We start from the raw sequence: 15,509 nt of genomic DNA on the forward strand, positions 1-15,509 counted from the left end.
TAACACAACGTGCTTTGGTGGTAATTAATAACAAGTTTTGGGCACGTCTACCTTTTCTAATAAGGCAGTTGAACTGATTTAGTAGGTAAAATGTAGTTGGCTTTTATCAAAGGGTACAAGCCAATTTCCCTCTCTTCTCACTATTATCCTTACCCTAATTAAGAACATAAACTGTCCAACGCCTATCACCTACCTTCATCTATAAATTTCAAACATAAGTTCTTTTGTAACATTCTTCCAAATCTTGATCCCATCACTTTTTTCTTTATCAAATGCATTATAGTTCAACGTCCATAGACGCCGGCGAAGCGCCACCACCACCACCTCCGCCACCTCTTCCGCCGCCACTTTTACTATCTAACGATCTATCTCCGGCCAACTTCTTCATCCAACCTAATACTTCTATGTTGAATAATCATTTGCCACTGCATAATAACTCTCAAGTTGGTTGTGATAATATTGATTGGGCTGGACTATTTTCGAGTTCAACTAATAATGGTATTGACGCAGGATGCTACGTTCATCGGGCTGCCCCTATTAATAATAGTACTGAGCCAACAACTATGCCAAACGTGTCGATAACTCCTAGAAATATTATTATGGAAGGCGAACAACAACAGCAACAGCAACAACAACAACACGGTGGATATTGTAGAGACAAAGGAAAGTTTAGGAAGAGAAAATATGTACCACCTAGGATTGCATTTCATACGAGGAGCACTGAGGATATTCTTGATGATGGATTTAAGTGGAGAAAATATGGTCAGAAAGCTGTCAAGAATAGCACTCATCCAAGGTAAGCATGTATTCATGGAAATTTATTTTTATGTGCATAGATACGGTCAGACTTTTTTTATAATAGTATCATTATATAACAATCATTCACTGTGAAAACAAAATTAATTTTTATACTATTTTATAATATAGGTTCTCTACAACAGCACTTTGCAAAAACAACCAAAAATATTTGGAACAAATAAGGTTGTTATAGAGAGGTTTGACAGTAGATACAAAATGGTGATGACCAACGTATAATTAACTAGATCTAATTATGATGAACAATCCGAAAATTGAAGAGTGCAAAAAATGATATATAAACTAACCTGAACTAGTTTGGAAATTGAAGAGTAACTAAAGTGATAATAACTTATATATATTGAAGAATTAAGTCTTAACTAGGGTGAAAATATCAAAGACTTAAAATGCAAAGAAGAAAAAGAATAGATGATATAGTAAATTCATCATGTGTACTTATTATAATGTCTCTTCAGTTTTTATGTAAAATATTTTCTTACGAAATGCATGCATAGTTTATGTTTAATCTTTATAAACTATATAGCGGAGTATATGAAATGAATCCGATGGTATATATAATAAATCCAAATTTTATAATTAACTTTTTAAGATGTTATTTCAGAGATTATATATACTTAGCGAACTTCGTATGCGATCTAGGCCAAGAATTTAATTTTACTTTTATGAGGAAGTAAAATATGCGGGAGTATTCTTTTTTTTAATACTATTTTTATCTTTTCCTCTTGGCGGATGAACCGATAAGAAGAGTCATATATGAGTCTGCATTACTATGAAACTCTAATTTTGTTTTGCAAATCTTTTTTTGGTGTAAACGATAAATATGGTTTTTAAGTCTCATTCATTCTATCATGGTGTCACCTTTAATATTAGAAGCATTATTTCTATCATGCAATCCTCTATGTATTTCAACCATTTAAGATCGAATTCAATATCAACTCCTTCTTCTTTTCATTTTGCGTCGTTGTTGTAAAAATAAGTTTGGATCATGAGAATATCAAATGGTGAATCTAGAGTACAATATATGCGTATGGATAAGATCAAGTAACTAAAAATATTATAATAATAGATAAAACTAAAGATAAAAACATAAACAATAATTTCAAAAAATAAATAAAATATATAAAGATATAATTTAACTTATTATATACTATAGTAAGTTTAATAAAAAATTAAACTTTTTAAATATTACATTATTTAAAATTTCAGTAAAATAATACAATTAGATAAGCAAGGAACAAAAAAAAAAGAACTAAAATATAAATTTGTAGAAAAATATAAAAATATAAGACTTATAATTAGAGTTACGATGAGAAAGTCGAACATATAACACAAGTTTAAAAAAATATATATATATTTTCAGAATAAGAAAATATATATCTATGTTACATTAAAAGAGAAGTATCATCAAAATATTAAGTCAATTGACAAGTTAATAAAAAGTCATATTAGTAAATGTATAGTACTAAGTACTTGCTAATTTAATAAAGAATAAATAAAGAACAAATAATTTATTTAATTACTATATGATGCATATAGTACATAGATGCCGCTAGGAAGAGAAAGTCCTTTGATTTTGTATAGATTTTGTTATATTCATGTACATTACATTAAATAATAAAATAACAACTACTAATATTTATTAAAATAATATGATATATCATATCATAACTTATAAGATTTAATATTCTGTCAAATTATCAGCGCTGGTTCAACACTAGTTATTATATAATAACTTGAGGTCGTATGAATCCTTAAGCTTCAAATCTGCCTATAAGAATATCCTAAAATCGTTTTAACAATCGACTAGTTTATTACATGTAGACTTAACATTTTCTCTCTAGCCAAGTTTGCATTTTTTATTTGTATGAGCATATGAGAATTAGGTTGTTCACCTTCTCAAGAAGAATGAGCATTATAAATTGTCACAACTTTGTCCAACTGCTATTCATACGATCATATGTATAATTAACTTACGTTAACAACAATGTTGGAAATAACTAATTCTCATACTTTGAATTCAACAGCATTTTATATATAACATTATTTCCTTATAGTAAAAATGTTCGCTACTCCTTTTTTGTTTTTTTTTTGGGTAACAGGAGTTACTATCGATGTACACATCACACATGCAATGTGAAAAAGCAAATACAAAGACTTTCAAAGGATACAAGTATTGTGGTGACAACTTATGAAGGAATTCATAACCATCCTTGTGAAAAGCTGATGGAGACCTTAAGTCCAATTTTAAAGCAACTTCAGTTTTTCGCCAGATTCTAAATATGTACTCTATTAATTATACTAAATGGGATATTATCTAAATGTCTCAAATTGAAAAGTAACATAACATATGTTGGTGTTTCATTGTGTTGATCACACGTAGCAAATCAAAGTGTACACTTCTGTATAGAAATGTAAATTATAATACCATACAGTCGAGAAAATGCGGATATATACTAATGTTACCATGTTATTTATTTATGTAAGAATGGAAGAACTGCAGAATACAAGAATTTCTTGTAACTTTGTTATGTATTTACTTCACTATATGTTTCTTTTACCGAGATTCTAATTTTTAAGCTGACTTAGGGAATGGTAGTTTATCCTTTTCAAAAAATTTACTTGCTACTTTGCATAATTGAAATTCGACCTCGACACTTTAGCATCACCATTTCATTGACCTTCTTTTCCAATTAATCTAAGCTGCCTTCAGGTTGGAAACAACTAATTTGTTCTCAAAACATTTACTAGTTTTTTTTTAGGGGAGATTTTAACCAATCACAATTCGAACTTAAATTCTTGAATTTTGATTATATTGCAAATGAAAGAAGAGGGAGATTTAAACAATCACTTTGGACTTAATATTTGAACCTTTTTAAAGATCCGTTCTACCACAATGCTCTACGAGAAGCTTAGAGTCTTTGGTGTAGATCTTGCTTCCATTTTCATTAGCTTTGATTTGCTATTAATCTTCAAGAAAGCAAGAGTTCTTTCGTACTGGCATTTCCGCTACAGGGCATTTGCTTTCTACACGATGAATGTACATTCAGTTTTCAGTGCAATTAACTCTCTTTTCTCAATTTACTGTCTCTAATGCATTGTATCATTGCATGTGATTGCAACCCTCATATGAAAGTAACCAAGAGCACTAGTTGTTTTGCCTCACGCCATCTTCCAAGCTAATTAAAGAAAGCACGACAATCATAAGAGTTTTAACAAGTGTTTCTCCTTTTCGTGCATACCTTTCAACTCTTTATAATGCATCTTAAAATTCTGAAGTAACTGAACGGAAGTGTTTTCTGTTAACAAAATTATCACCTATTCAAAGTGACTAGCTGTTCTAGAAATCATGAACAAACAAAGTACACCAATCAACTCACAGATAGCACATGTAAAGAATATTAATCCTCGGATAACTGAACTAGGTCTTCACGTTTGTAGATCTCATTTTATTTCGTGTCGAGGTGCTGGAAAGGAAAGCTCACCCAGCTCCAAGGAAGATCAATTAGTGAAAATATACAAAAACTATGACTTCAGAGCTATTGATTTACATTTGTACTAACTGTACTACTAAGTAGGTAAGTGCTTCAACATTTTCGAACTCAATTACTTGTACAAGACATGAGTGTGCAATATAACCGCCCCGCCTCTATGGTGCCATCCCACCCCTCAAGAACCCAAACAGAAGATGAAAGTGGGGGGCGAAGGAAGGACAAAATTGTCTCTGATGGAAAATCGACATGCATATCCGTAGAGGTTCTGATTACCGTTGAACCGACCAAAAGTTGGTGCTGCTTCTCGACGCAAACTAATGCACACATCTGACTGTTCTGGCTGCTTTGAACAGTATTTCCTCTCAGCATAAACGCTGTTCAAAAGGTTTGAAACTGTAGTAGAGATGTTGGTGAGACATCAACTCAAGAGCTAGGCATATTGAGCAGCTCCAGTTAACAACCAATGTGAACTACAGTAAAAATAAACAACCTCTCCAATCGAAAGCCAAAACTACAATAGAAAATTTAAGAGTTGGAATTTAAGTAAAGTGGCACAGGGCTGTCATAGCTGGAAAGTGCCCAAATCACGGCCATGTTGGGTGAGTTTTATTTTTCTTTGACCAACCCATTCTATTCTGTAAGAAAGATCAATATTCTGAAGCAGATGTTTAAATCTGTCCAGTTCATTCGACGCATTGTTCTCCTGCATGAAAGATAATCAAGAAATAAGACAGGACAATGGAGTAGCAGATATATTTTTGGAATTTGACAAAACCAAAGTTGTCTTGCACAAATCATCTTTGGAGCCATAAGAATCTATGCAAAACAACGCTTATTCAATAGAAGAACATCTGGTTATAAGAACTGTCTCAGGAGTGCATACCTTTGGATTAGCTTCTCCATCTTTACCGAATACACTTGCCATTATGCTTGATCTATTAGCATTAGGCGAGAATCCCTCCCAAGGTGGGACAAAAATCAGTTTCGTGCACTGGACATAAACTAGATTCTTGCTCAGTTTCTCCCACCACACAGATCCCGACGAGTAAGACCACCATCTTATCATCATCCCAGTCTCAGAAAAAGCAACTACCCCCTACAAGTAAAACAACATTGTATAAAACTTGTGGACGCAATCTTTCAAAGGTGGTATCATTGTGCACAATCAAGTGGATAATAAACATGCAATGCGAAACGCCTAACATTACACATTTGTTCTGTTTACAGCCCTTCTAATAACTTTAAACTCTACATTGACTCTTGTAGGGACCAGGAGAGGAGGGCAACAAGTTAATGAAACAATGAAAATGTCTCTATCTCTAACAAAAAAAGAAAAATCTCTTGTAGTGACTCGGATGCAGCAGTTCTATTAGTAGGGACTGGAACTCCTAATTGGCCATTTGCTAAAGGTACAAAGTACAAACCCATTCATGCAACAAAACTTGCACAATAACATTGGCAACTTTGCAATGATGAACTTAAAGAGGAAGATCATATGAAACAGTTCATCAGGTATTATACCTCTCCATCCGGTGAAAAGCTAAGAGCTGATATTGCAGTAGTCACAGTCATTCCTGAAGCTCCTCCAAGCAAACTGGGAAATCCTGGAGGTCCACTTGCATCTAAAACCTTTATTTTTGTGATGCTGCATTAGGGTTTAAAACAGAATCAATATTACAAGCAATTAGATGAATAATAGATCTCAAATTACCTAGGTGCTCTCAATCATAAAAAACAGGGCCCCAAAACCCGGATCCTGACAAGGCCAGGAGTGGAGAAGGAACAGATTTACTTTGGTTCATGTTAAAGTCTTTTTTTTATAACCGAGAAATCGCTGATGGCCAGTGGCGCATAGGTGAAACTTGGCGGATATTGGCCCCGCCCCTTTACCCTTCTCCAAGTAAATATCAGGCTTTTTTTCTGCGGCATGGTTCGAACCTGTGACATGAGCCTAACCCACGCCTCACGCACTTTGTTAGAGAGAAACCAAGGGAAAGCTTTGGCTTGGGATTGCACAGAGCAAAGCCTTGAACTTTTTAAAAAGAACTTTGAAAGCCAAAGGAGAAAGTATCAATTACAAAAAGACATGGATTAATTACAAAGCTATAGCTACTTATCTCAAAAAAGGAAGGTTTATAAAGCTACAGTTCATGAGAATAGAAAACTCTAAAATCGAGTATAGTATGCTTAATATTGACAACCAAGGATACTCAAAAGGAAGAAGAAATTTAAATTACAAAATCAGTCCTAAAACAAACAAAAATCTAAATGATGAGAAGTTACCCCAAACAAGCAAGAGCTATCAAACAACCCTAACAGTAAAGGGCAGTTACCAGACTGCTTTTCTGTCTCTTTTTTCTGTTTTTGGACAAGTGAGTGTCACCGAACTACAAAGTAGTTATAACCATATTACTTTCTTCATCGACCCTCTTTTCCTATATCAGTTCTTCCCTTTACAGATTCATATCATTCTCTTAGGAGCAACAGTTGGCAGAAAGACTGTTTCCTCTTTTCTTTTTTATGATGAAAGACTATTTTGCATTTCCTCTTATGAATAATCAAAAAGGATGTTGCCATGGTAGCCAAAAAAATTGATTCTGCAGGTTCTTAACTGCATGTATTCTCAGTTGCATGACAAACCCAAACAAATAATAATGACAATAATAAGGTCCTATGGAGCAGAATGCCACCTGTAACAATTAGCCTTATTAACATATAGCATAAGCAGTTAAAATTAGTACTTAATCAAGTTTCTAGTTCTGTGTTCCAGCATGTTTGTTACTAAAGATTACTAGAATAAAGAGGGAAAGAAGCTGCTCATATGGCTGCCAGAATATTAAGTTGTATTGTTCACTAACCTTTGCATGTCATATACCCGAATGCTTGCATTGTTAATCGCTCCAATCGCATCTCCAACAGCTAATCGTGTCAATGGATCATTTAGTGCCACCATAGGGAATATGCGTGCAATTTCCTTCAATGCCGCCATTGAATTTTGCAAGCAAGTTCTTCGCATGACTAAGTTACCAGGATCCATTGTCTGTAAAATGAAAGTGACTACCTGCAGATCTATCTAGGTGTTAGACATGCTAAATCTGAGAAATGCTTCAGTGCTAGAAGCACAGTTGTCTTGTTATTATGTGGTAAATATCAAATTCATTTAACAGAAAAAGGGAAAAAAAGGGCAGCCCGGTGCACTAAGCTCCCGCTATGCGCGGGGTCCGGGGAAGGGCCGGACCACAAGGGTCTATAGTACGCAGCCTTACCCTGTATTTCTGCAAGAGGCTGTTTCCACGGCTTGAACCCGTGACCTCCCGGTCACATGGCAGCAACTTTACCAGTTACGCCAACGCTCCCCTTCAACATATGTCTGCAACCCATTTTTTATTTACTACTTCCAATGTGCACATAGCTAAGTCGTCAAGGATCTCAGTTAACAAGTTTTAATAGCTGCAGATTTTGGGGCCTATCAAGTATCATATGGGGACAAGGGTGTGCAGTAGATAAGCAGACATTGATACTAGCATACAGTGGAAAGTGAAAACTCTCACAATTTCACGTAAAAGCGCAACAAAAAGCACCACATTATATGATGCTACAGCAGTAACAACTAACATCAACTAATACATCATCAAGTTAGTACTTTATCTCAAAATTCACTCAGTTTAGCAATCAAGAAGTAGCTGAACAAACCTTGTCAAGATATTGAACTAAGTTTCTTGGAGAACCACGCGCAACCCTAACTATAGTCATGAGGGATACCACATGAACAGGTGAATCAGAGGCAGTTGACCAGATCTGGCTTTCTATGACATTCAGAAAGGCCAATACATCAGCCATTGCTAAACTTGGAAGAAGAATTCCAACCAAAGTATCACGAATCATAACAGATGTAGATGGATTCTTGGAAGGTGTATTAGCGGATGCACCAGTGACACACTCAATTTGGAAGAATATGTCCCCGATCAGGCGCGGTATTTCAGAACCAATGCATGCCTTCCATGTGCTTTCCATCCCTTCTGCCAGAATTTCTGCGGCAGTAGAGCTATATTTCTCATTCATCGCCATAACCAACTTCACCAATGGATTAACAGCCAAGACAACAAGATTTGGTTTCACAAGGCTAGGATACCAAACAGCCAATGCAGCAGCAACAATGATATGGGATGTCATTGCATCTTGGCTCGTTCCCCCAACACAAGAAATCCAATCTTGCATTTCAAATGATTCTAGCCAAGATCTTATTTCAGATTGCTCATCCTCAGAGTTCCCTTCGTTGACAATTTGACTGTCATCCTTCAAGCAGTTGGTGGGTTCTTCTGTGGAGACTGCATCATGGTTTCCACTTAGTGATACTCCATTCTCTTTATCTCTTGTATTATCCCGACGTAGTGGAGATGGTATAGCCCGTGAAGCAGCACAATGAAATAAGGAACGTGCTGCCATCTTAACATGCTCAGCCTCGTCTTGCCAAAAGCTCACCAAAAGCTTCAAAACAGAGATTTCAAACCATTAAGAATAGCTTTGCCAAGAACTATTAGTTAAACACTACACATCCTAAAGAACCAATGTATCAAACTGTTGCAACAAGTAGAGAAAATAACACCACCCGTGTGGCATGAGTTATAGCGACAATGTACTTGAGAAGTTCCCAGACTAGTCACCAAGGCACAAAAGCGATAACCTCAACCAGCCATGTAACCTAGGCAACAAGCGCGGGGAGAAATCTACCAGAGCTAGGCAGATAGATAGACTCCTTTTCCGCTGTTAAGGGAGAGCAAGAAAGAAAATCAAATGTTTGTTTTTTAACCAGCGCCTTCTTTTGGGTACGCAGGTACTAAGAGTCCTCTCACTACCAACCAACAGACATCATCTTGCCGGTATCAACAAAGAGGAAGAAACAATCAAATGGTTTTTTTTTTGTGGGGGCTAACTAGTAGAGTTTTGGAGGGTTTAGCGATTAGTATGGTGTATCACATCCGACTCATAAAACCTTCTCGCAGCACTGCTTTACTGATGCATGGTAGCGTAGCATATGTAGGAGAACATACATTGTCGAAGGTGGAGTTGCTTACAACCACAACAACGACCTAGTGAAATCCCACTAGTGGGGTCTGGGGAGGGTAGTGTGTACGCAGACCTTACCCCTACCCCGAGGGGTAGAGAGGCTATTTCCGAAAGACCCTCGGCTCAAGAAGTGGAGTTTCTTACAACCAAGAAATATAATTTTGTATCAGTCATCAGCCTTGAATTAAGAACCTTGCAATTACAAACGCAAAGCATAGACAAGCTTTACATTATTTTTTCTTTCTATTACTTAGGCAAATTCAAAGGGACCTGCCTCATAAATCAGGCAGACTTTCAGATGGACTTCACTGACACTATAATTATGAGTTGCTCATAGAATTAACGAAAATCCAAATGGAGTATAAAAATGAGTGGTGCAGAAGAAAGAATTATAAAAAAAGGAGTCTGAAGTCTGAAGGCATCTCTTGCCTCTCATGGAAGGTATTCAGCTATCTGAACTACTTATTAGATAAGGGCAGCAGAGTAGTTATGCACACACACACACACACAACAAAATAAAGAACCTAACATCAAGATAATCATTTATCTTCACATGTACCTCAAGAAGGAAAAAAGAATCTTGATTATATTTTGATCGTAAAAAAGAATCTTGACTATATCCACCTCCAAAATCGAGTTCATCAGGAATCTTGACCCGCCCCCTCCCCCAACCCCACCAAAAAATGAAAGAAAAAAAAAGCGCTATTCAGATGATTTGTTACCTGAAGCAGGGGAGGCTTTATATCAGAAACTTTCTCAGCAAAGCTCCGCATGTAAAATGCTGACAAAGAACTAGAAAAGACAAATAACACAACGACAGGAGTGTTATAAGAGTTCGGAGGCAAATGAGGCTTCTAGCAATGAAATGCCAGATGACACTACATCTATATAATGAACAGTAGATCGAGTTTGACATGGTGTTTCTCTAAAACATGTTGCATAAACCCAGTTAGGACACAACAAATGGTAAGAAAAGTTGCAGATGAGAGTGTCTTTTACTTTTTCATGATGGGACCAATGACATATAGTAGCCAGAAAGTATGCCACAGCAATATCATACCTGCTGGCTGCCTGAAAGGAATGTGACAAGCTAATCATATGTTGGGCAAGGGACACCATCGTTAGAGATCTCATTGCACAGTACTCTGATGATGATTTCCAAAGCTGTATGTCAATTTAATTTCTTAGAGGCAAAGAAGTGAGGAGAAATGCTCTTTTTCTTTCTCTTGGGGAGGGGGGAGGGAAATTGGTAAATGAGAAGAAATATCAAGCAAAAGCTAGGTAAACTCTAGTTAATTATCAACGTACCTCCAGAGTTGACCTGTAATCAGGAAAAGTCAGAGTCAAGGACCCCCGATCCCCCAAGAGACCAGAAGCTACGAGAAGATTCTGCGGTCTTTTTAGCTTCATTTCAGTGACTAGCAATTTATCGAGTTCAGGGTCCACATTCCACACGTGCAAAATAGACAAGCTAAACTGAAGCAGGCATTGTTCAAGCAAGAACATCCATTCAGGACCTCTTGCAGCTTCATTGGAGGTACCAGCAAATTCATCATTGATTCTCTCATCACTGGAACTAGGGACTTCAGTTTCCTGATCCCTGAAATCACTCCTCTTAATGGGAGACTCAACCCTTATTACTTTCACTTGATTTTTACCAGGATTGGAACACTCTGCTCTATAGTACTCATGTGTCTGACATAGAGACATCAAGGACGTGAGATCAAAAGACAGAGCGGCAACTCCAGGAAAAGGACAAGAGCCTTTAACAGGCTGTTTTCTGCTTTGCAAGGCAAACAATGCAGATTGATTAGATCCCGTAGTACTTCCAGACACACTTGTACTAACAGATATATTTGATAAAGTACCCTTTCCCAGAGTTTGTGAATGAGATGGTGGATACTTGGTTTCTTCACTAACAGGAAAAAGCAATGAGGAAGCCGAAGTATTTCCACTTATCCTACTGCCATGAGGGAGATCTCTGTCAATTCCTATGCAGAAATGTTCAAACATTGAGAGAGCAGCAGCTCCGCGAAGGACCCGCTCACGAGCACCTGATTTTACATCCCAAATGAACAAAACATCTGCATCAGATGTTCCTGTTTGGTTTGGACACAGACATGCTACATATCCTCTTCTACTATCCCACACAACTTTTGCGGGATAATATGGGTGGCCAGGAAACATTCGCTCTACACGCATGGTATCAAGTGAAGAAAGGGCAACACATGAGTCTTCCCCAACAGAGAGGAAGCAATTACTCCATGGACGTTCTGTTTGAGATGGTGGAAGAATTATTTGGCGAACTGGAGTAACATGTTGGTGCATTACAATCATGGGACTGCTAGAGTCAAGATCCCATACACGGACAGTACAATCCATACTTCCTGAGAGTAGAACATAACTGTAGCTACCTCCTTGACATCTAATCAGCACTCGCTGTGCAGCCAAACACAGTACAGCGCCTGTATGCCCCAAGAGATAATGTTGAGTGGCATGTGCTTTTGACTCGGGATATGGATTTTGACCATGACAATCTAATCCTTCAAAGAACATATCAAATCGAACAACTTTTATATCACCGTTATAGAACCCATATACAATAGCCAAAGGCACATATTCTTCAGAAATAACCATTGAAGAAGACACTAGCTCTTTTCTTTCATAAGTTCCATTTTTAGTGATGTTTGATATCCTTTCATCAATAGCTTTAGAACAAGTAGCAGCATCTTGGGAGGAAGTTATTGTGGCCTTCCCACCTGCTGTGTCTATATCAACAACCTGCCCAACAATCTCATTTTCAGAGGCATACTGGTTATGAGTCCAATCATCAAATATTCTACCTTCACCTAAAAGTCTGCACTCTTGACAATTTATCTCATTTTTGTCCTGCAGCTTAGGCAATACCCAACATGTCAGGCGAGGTTTCCAAATCAATAATTCGTTGATAGGAAAAGAAATTGATTCAATGCGGAAAAGAAAGTTGTTCAGTTGCACAAAGGAGATAGATAAGCTCATGCCAGACTCCTGACAAATGACAGGGATAGCTGCAAAAGGCTCATACTTGAAGATATTACTTGAGTAACATATCCTGTATACTATGGCCGCACCTTTACCATTCCATACAGCAAAATTTTCAATGAATGTGGCATCTGAATCTTCAGAATCAAGCAGATCGTTATCATCTACAACAAACATGCCACCAATGACGTGCGACTTCCCTTCAATAGAAAGCAGATCATCTGAGAAAGATATCTCTCCCATGACACTGCCATCCTCTACTTGACTAAATATGCAGCATGTACCATATACAAAAGCTAAAATGGGCCCACGATTTGCAAAGGCCACCAGAAGTCCCCTGTCATTTGACCCATTTACCCATTTCATTTTGCCTGCATCAGACAAGCTACTCTTGGAAGTCATGCTTTCTGTGCTTGAATCACACTCCTTCAATATTGGTATACACTGTGCCTTACCAAAAGAATCAACCATCATCACTGACTCCGTCAATACATCTCCAAAGGATGAAATTACAGCCACAGATTTCAAAGGCCCAATGGATAAGCTCCCATGAAAAACTGTTTGGACGATACCAAGAGTATACGTATCAACAATTACAACTGTGCACTTTACAGGTTTAGCATGTTGTGGGTCTCTATCTGCTATTGTTTCACCCTTCTCAATAGAAACAGGCGAGTGATGATCAGATAAATGAACATGATCAAAGGAACAACAAGCTATACATACATATCTACGATTTTCGGGAAATGGTCGAATTAGGTATGGCGTCCCCACCCAGGGAGGCATTTTCCTTCTACGTCTGCATTGTCCACTGGCTCTGCTCCAAATGCACAACACACCATCAGTGCATGCACTTAATAATGCACCACAGTTAGATGAGTTAGAAGTTGATACCGCATTATTTGAATCGTCTAATTTCCCATCTCCCGAAACTGTAGTAGGAACACAAATCCCTAGATCGGCTATCGGAGCAACATGACCACAAAGCAAGGCAACCGGTGTGATTTCCTGAGCCAAAAAAGAAAGAAGAAAAAAAGAAGAGCTTATAAACTTAAACCTTAACAAACACTACAACTAAGAAAAGATTATCACAACGATTTACTCCCACCATCCAAATTTGCTCATCTCTTTTCACTTACGAGCTCAATCAGATCTAGATTCCTTCATTTTCTTGAAAATAATGCAGACATAGTGAGTTCCGAGATACGTCCTATATCGTACAATGTTCAAAATAACAGCGTAATAATCAAAAGATCTCTTGGTTTAGCTCAAGGAAGCAAACTGTTAGTTCAATTTCTTATAATAAAATATAGATATTTAAACAATTACGGGAGAAGTACTATAAGTTGCAATGTTCAGAAAGAATATGTTAAAATCACAAAGCTAAAATGGACCTACATTAATTCATTTTCCCGAATAAAAATTTAGATATTCTAAAACTACCCAATCAAGGTCGGATGTACAGTATAGGCTATGGGTTCGGCCAATGTATAGATGTTAAGAAATCTACTAAATATGTATAAATATTAAATTTCGAAGCCAGTAAGTCAAATGGTCAGTAGTTCAGTGGCATCCCGAAGACCCAAACCAATAAAGTTCAAATCCTGGAACCGGCTTTGACACTAATAGTACTGTAAGTTGCAATGTTCAGAAAGAATATGCTAAAAAATTCTCAATCAAAGATCTCTTCTCTTCTTTTAACTTACGGAAGCAAAATGGCACATATATACTGAGATAGAAGTAGACAAGTGGTAATTAGCAACAGATGTAGCGTAGAGAATATCACAATTAGCTAAAGAACAAATACTGCTTCGTAATTGAACAAAAATGTGATTTCAGTCAATAAAGCGTAAAGAAGATCGTAATTAGCTACGTCGTAATTGAGCTGAAATATGAGCAATAGGTTTAAAAATGTTAGATTTGAGGCATTGGCTACAGCTGAGCATAACTGAGAATTTAAAAGAGGCGAAAGTGATTTTTACCTGATTGGAGGTTGAGGAGGAGGAGGAGAGGTTCCACCAGATGATGGAGCCATCGGAACCGCCGGTGTAGAGAGTGGGAGGATTGTTCAGTGCGGCGACGGCGGTGACTTTGTGGACCGGCGGTGAACCGGACCATATACATGCAATGGATTTACACTTCATCGACTGAATGTTCTGTAATTGAGGCTACAGAATGTTTTAATTAGATTTTGGGTTACGTTGAAGGTGAAAGTTTTGCACATAAAATACGAGCGTACGATACCGATTTTAATTGTAATTAAATTAACAAAGAATATCACCCTCAAATTAACCTCAGAAATTTTTACAATGGTCAACTACTGTTCTAGTAAAAAGAACCTTTAATTATTAGCCCATTTTGGTTGGGTATTACCTGTGTGCAATTGGATAGTCCAGTGGGCAAAATGTCTTAATTGGAATCATAGACGAGTTTTAATTCAATTAGTTCTTCTGTTGATCACACAAACTGATTCATTTTCCTCCTCTTACTTTAAGGAAAAAATTATGTTTATGTCGGTTTGGAAGTGAAATTATAATTAAAGAATCTTGAGTGTGTGTACGGTCAAAACCGATTCTCAGTCGTAAAGACCGATCGAGACAATGACGTTTCAATCGAAGGGTATCCACATGACAAGCTCGGACGAATCCCGAAGTAGGGACGTCGAGTTTCGAGCTATAAGACCAATCAACAGTAAAACTCGATATTATTATCGAGCCCGTGTCCGAATCGGACTATGGGGCAACACCGATCGACACAGGCCCCGAATATCGATGACTCAAGGCAGAACCGAGCTCAAACCAAGACTGGGGGTTCGATCTAACACTGAGCTCGAGCCAGTGCCAAGCTCGCAGACAAGAGCCGTTACAACCGCACCGAGAGAGAGAATCTTGGCGAGAATCAAGGAAGAGACAAACTATCATGGGTCATCCACTATATGTATTATTTTATTATGTTGTTATAGATAAAGCAGTGATCCTCTACTATAAAAGGGGGATAGACTGCAATAGACGCAAGTCCTCCAAGATACATTATGATTTCATTGTGCTTATTTTTTTAATACATTTTTCAGTCTTCCCGTCCATCATTCTCATTTTACACCAAAAATACGTGTAT

General features: G+C 37.2%; 2 protein-coding genes across 3 annotated transcripts; one reads left to right on the forward strand and one right to left on the reverse strand.

The window, feature by feature from the left end:
• The first annotated feature begins 229 nt into the window (after positions 1–229).
• LOC104094047 (probable WRKY transcription factor 75) lies at positions 230–3,348 on the forward strand. The gene is made up of 2 exons (XM_009599906.4): positions 230–796; positions 2,916–3,348. The coding sequence occupies exons 1-2, from the start codon at positions 273–275 to the stop codon at positions 3,091–3,093; spliced, it is 702 nt and encodes a 233-aa protein (XP_009598201.1). The 5' UTR covers positions 230–272; the 3' UTR covers positions 3,094–3,348.
• Positions 3,349–4,205: 857 nt separating this feature from the next.
• LOC104094046 (uncharacterized) lies at positions 4,206–14,621 on the reverse strand. 2 transcript variants are annotated; one of them, XM_033655590.2, is made up of 10 exons: positions 14,378–14,396; positions 13,290–13,403; positions 10,683–13,212; positions 10,435–10,538; positions 10,097–10,166; positions 8,001–8,795; positions 7,166–7,368; positions 5,829–5,952; positions 5,191–5,403; positions 4,206–5,010 (listed from the first exon to the last, which is right to left on the reverse strand). In XM_033655590.2, exons 2-10 carry the CDS (start codon positions 13,292–13,294, stop codon positions 4,870–4,872), a joined length of 4,185 nt encoding a protein of 1,394 aa, XP_033511481.1. In that variant the 5' UTR covers positions 13,295–13,403; positions 14,378–14,396; the 3' UTR covers positions 4,206–4,869. The 2 variants fall into 2 exon arrangements, with proteins under 2 accessions (XP_033511481.1, XP_009598199.1); XM_009599904.4 differs by having other exon boundaries at positions 10,683–13,403; positions 14,378–14,621.
• Between the last annotated feature and the right edge of the window lie 888 nt (positions 14,622–15,509).

Source organism: Nicotiana tomentosiformis, chromosome 8, assembly GCF_000390325.3.
Source record: "Nicotiana tomentosiformis chromosome 8, ASM39032v3, whole genome shotgun sequence".
Classification (NCBI taxonomy): domain Eukaryota; kingdom Viridiplantae; phylum Streptophyta; class Magnoliopsida; order Solanales; family Solanaceae; genus Nicotiana; species Nicotiana tomentosiformis.

Coding starts and splice junctions, on each gene's coding strand:
- LOC104094047 (XM_009599906.4), top strand. CDS start 273: ATGCATTATAGTTCAACGTCCATAGACGCCGGCGAAGCGCCACCACCA. Junction 797..2,915: donor AAGAATAGCACTCATCCAAG/GTAAGCATGTAT, acceptor TTTGGGTAACAG/GAGTTACTATCGATGTACAC.
- LOC104094046 (XM_009599904.4), bottom strand. CDS start 14,539: ATGAAGTGTAAATCCATTGCATGTATATGGTCCGGTTCACCGCCGGTC. Junction 13,404..14,377: donor CCTCCTCAACCTCCAATCAG/GTAAAAATCACT, acceptor TTTTTGGCTCAG/GAAATCACACCGGTTGCCTT. Junction 5,953..7,165: donor CGGGTATATGACATGCAAAG/GTTAGTGAACAA, acceptor ACCCTAATGCAG/CATCACAAAAATAAAGGTTT.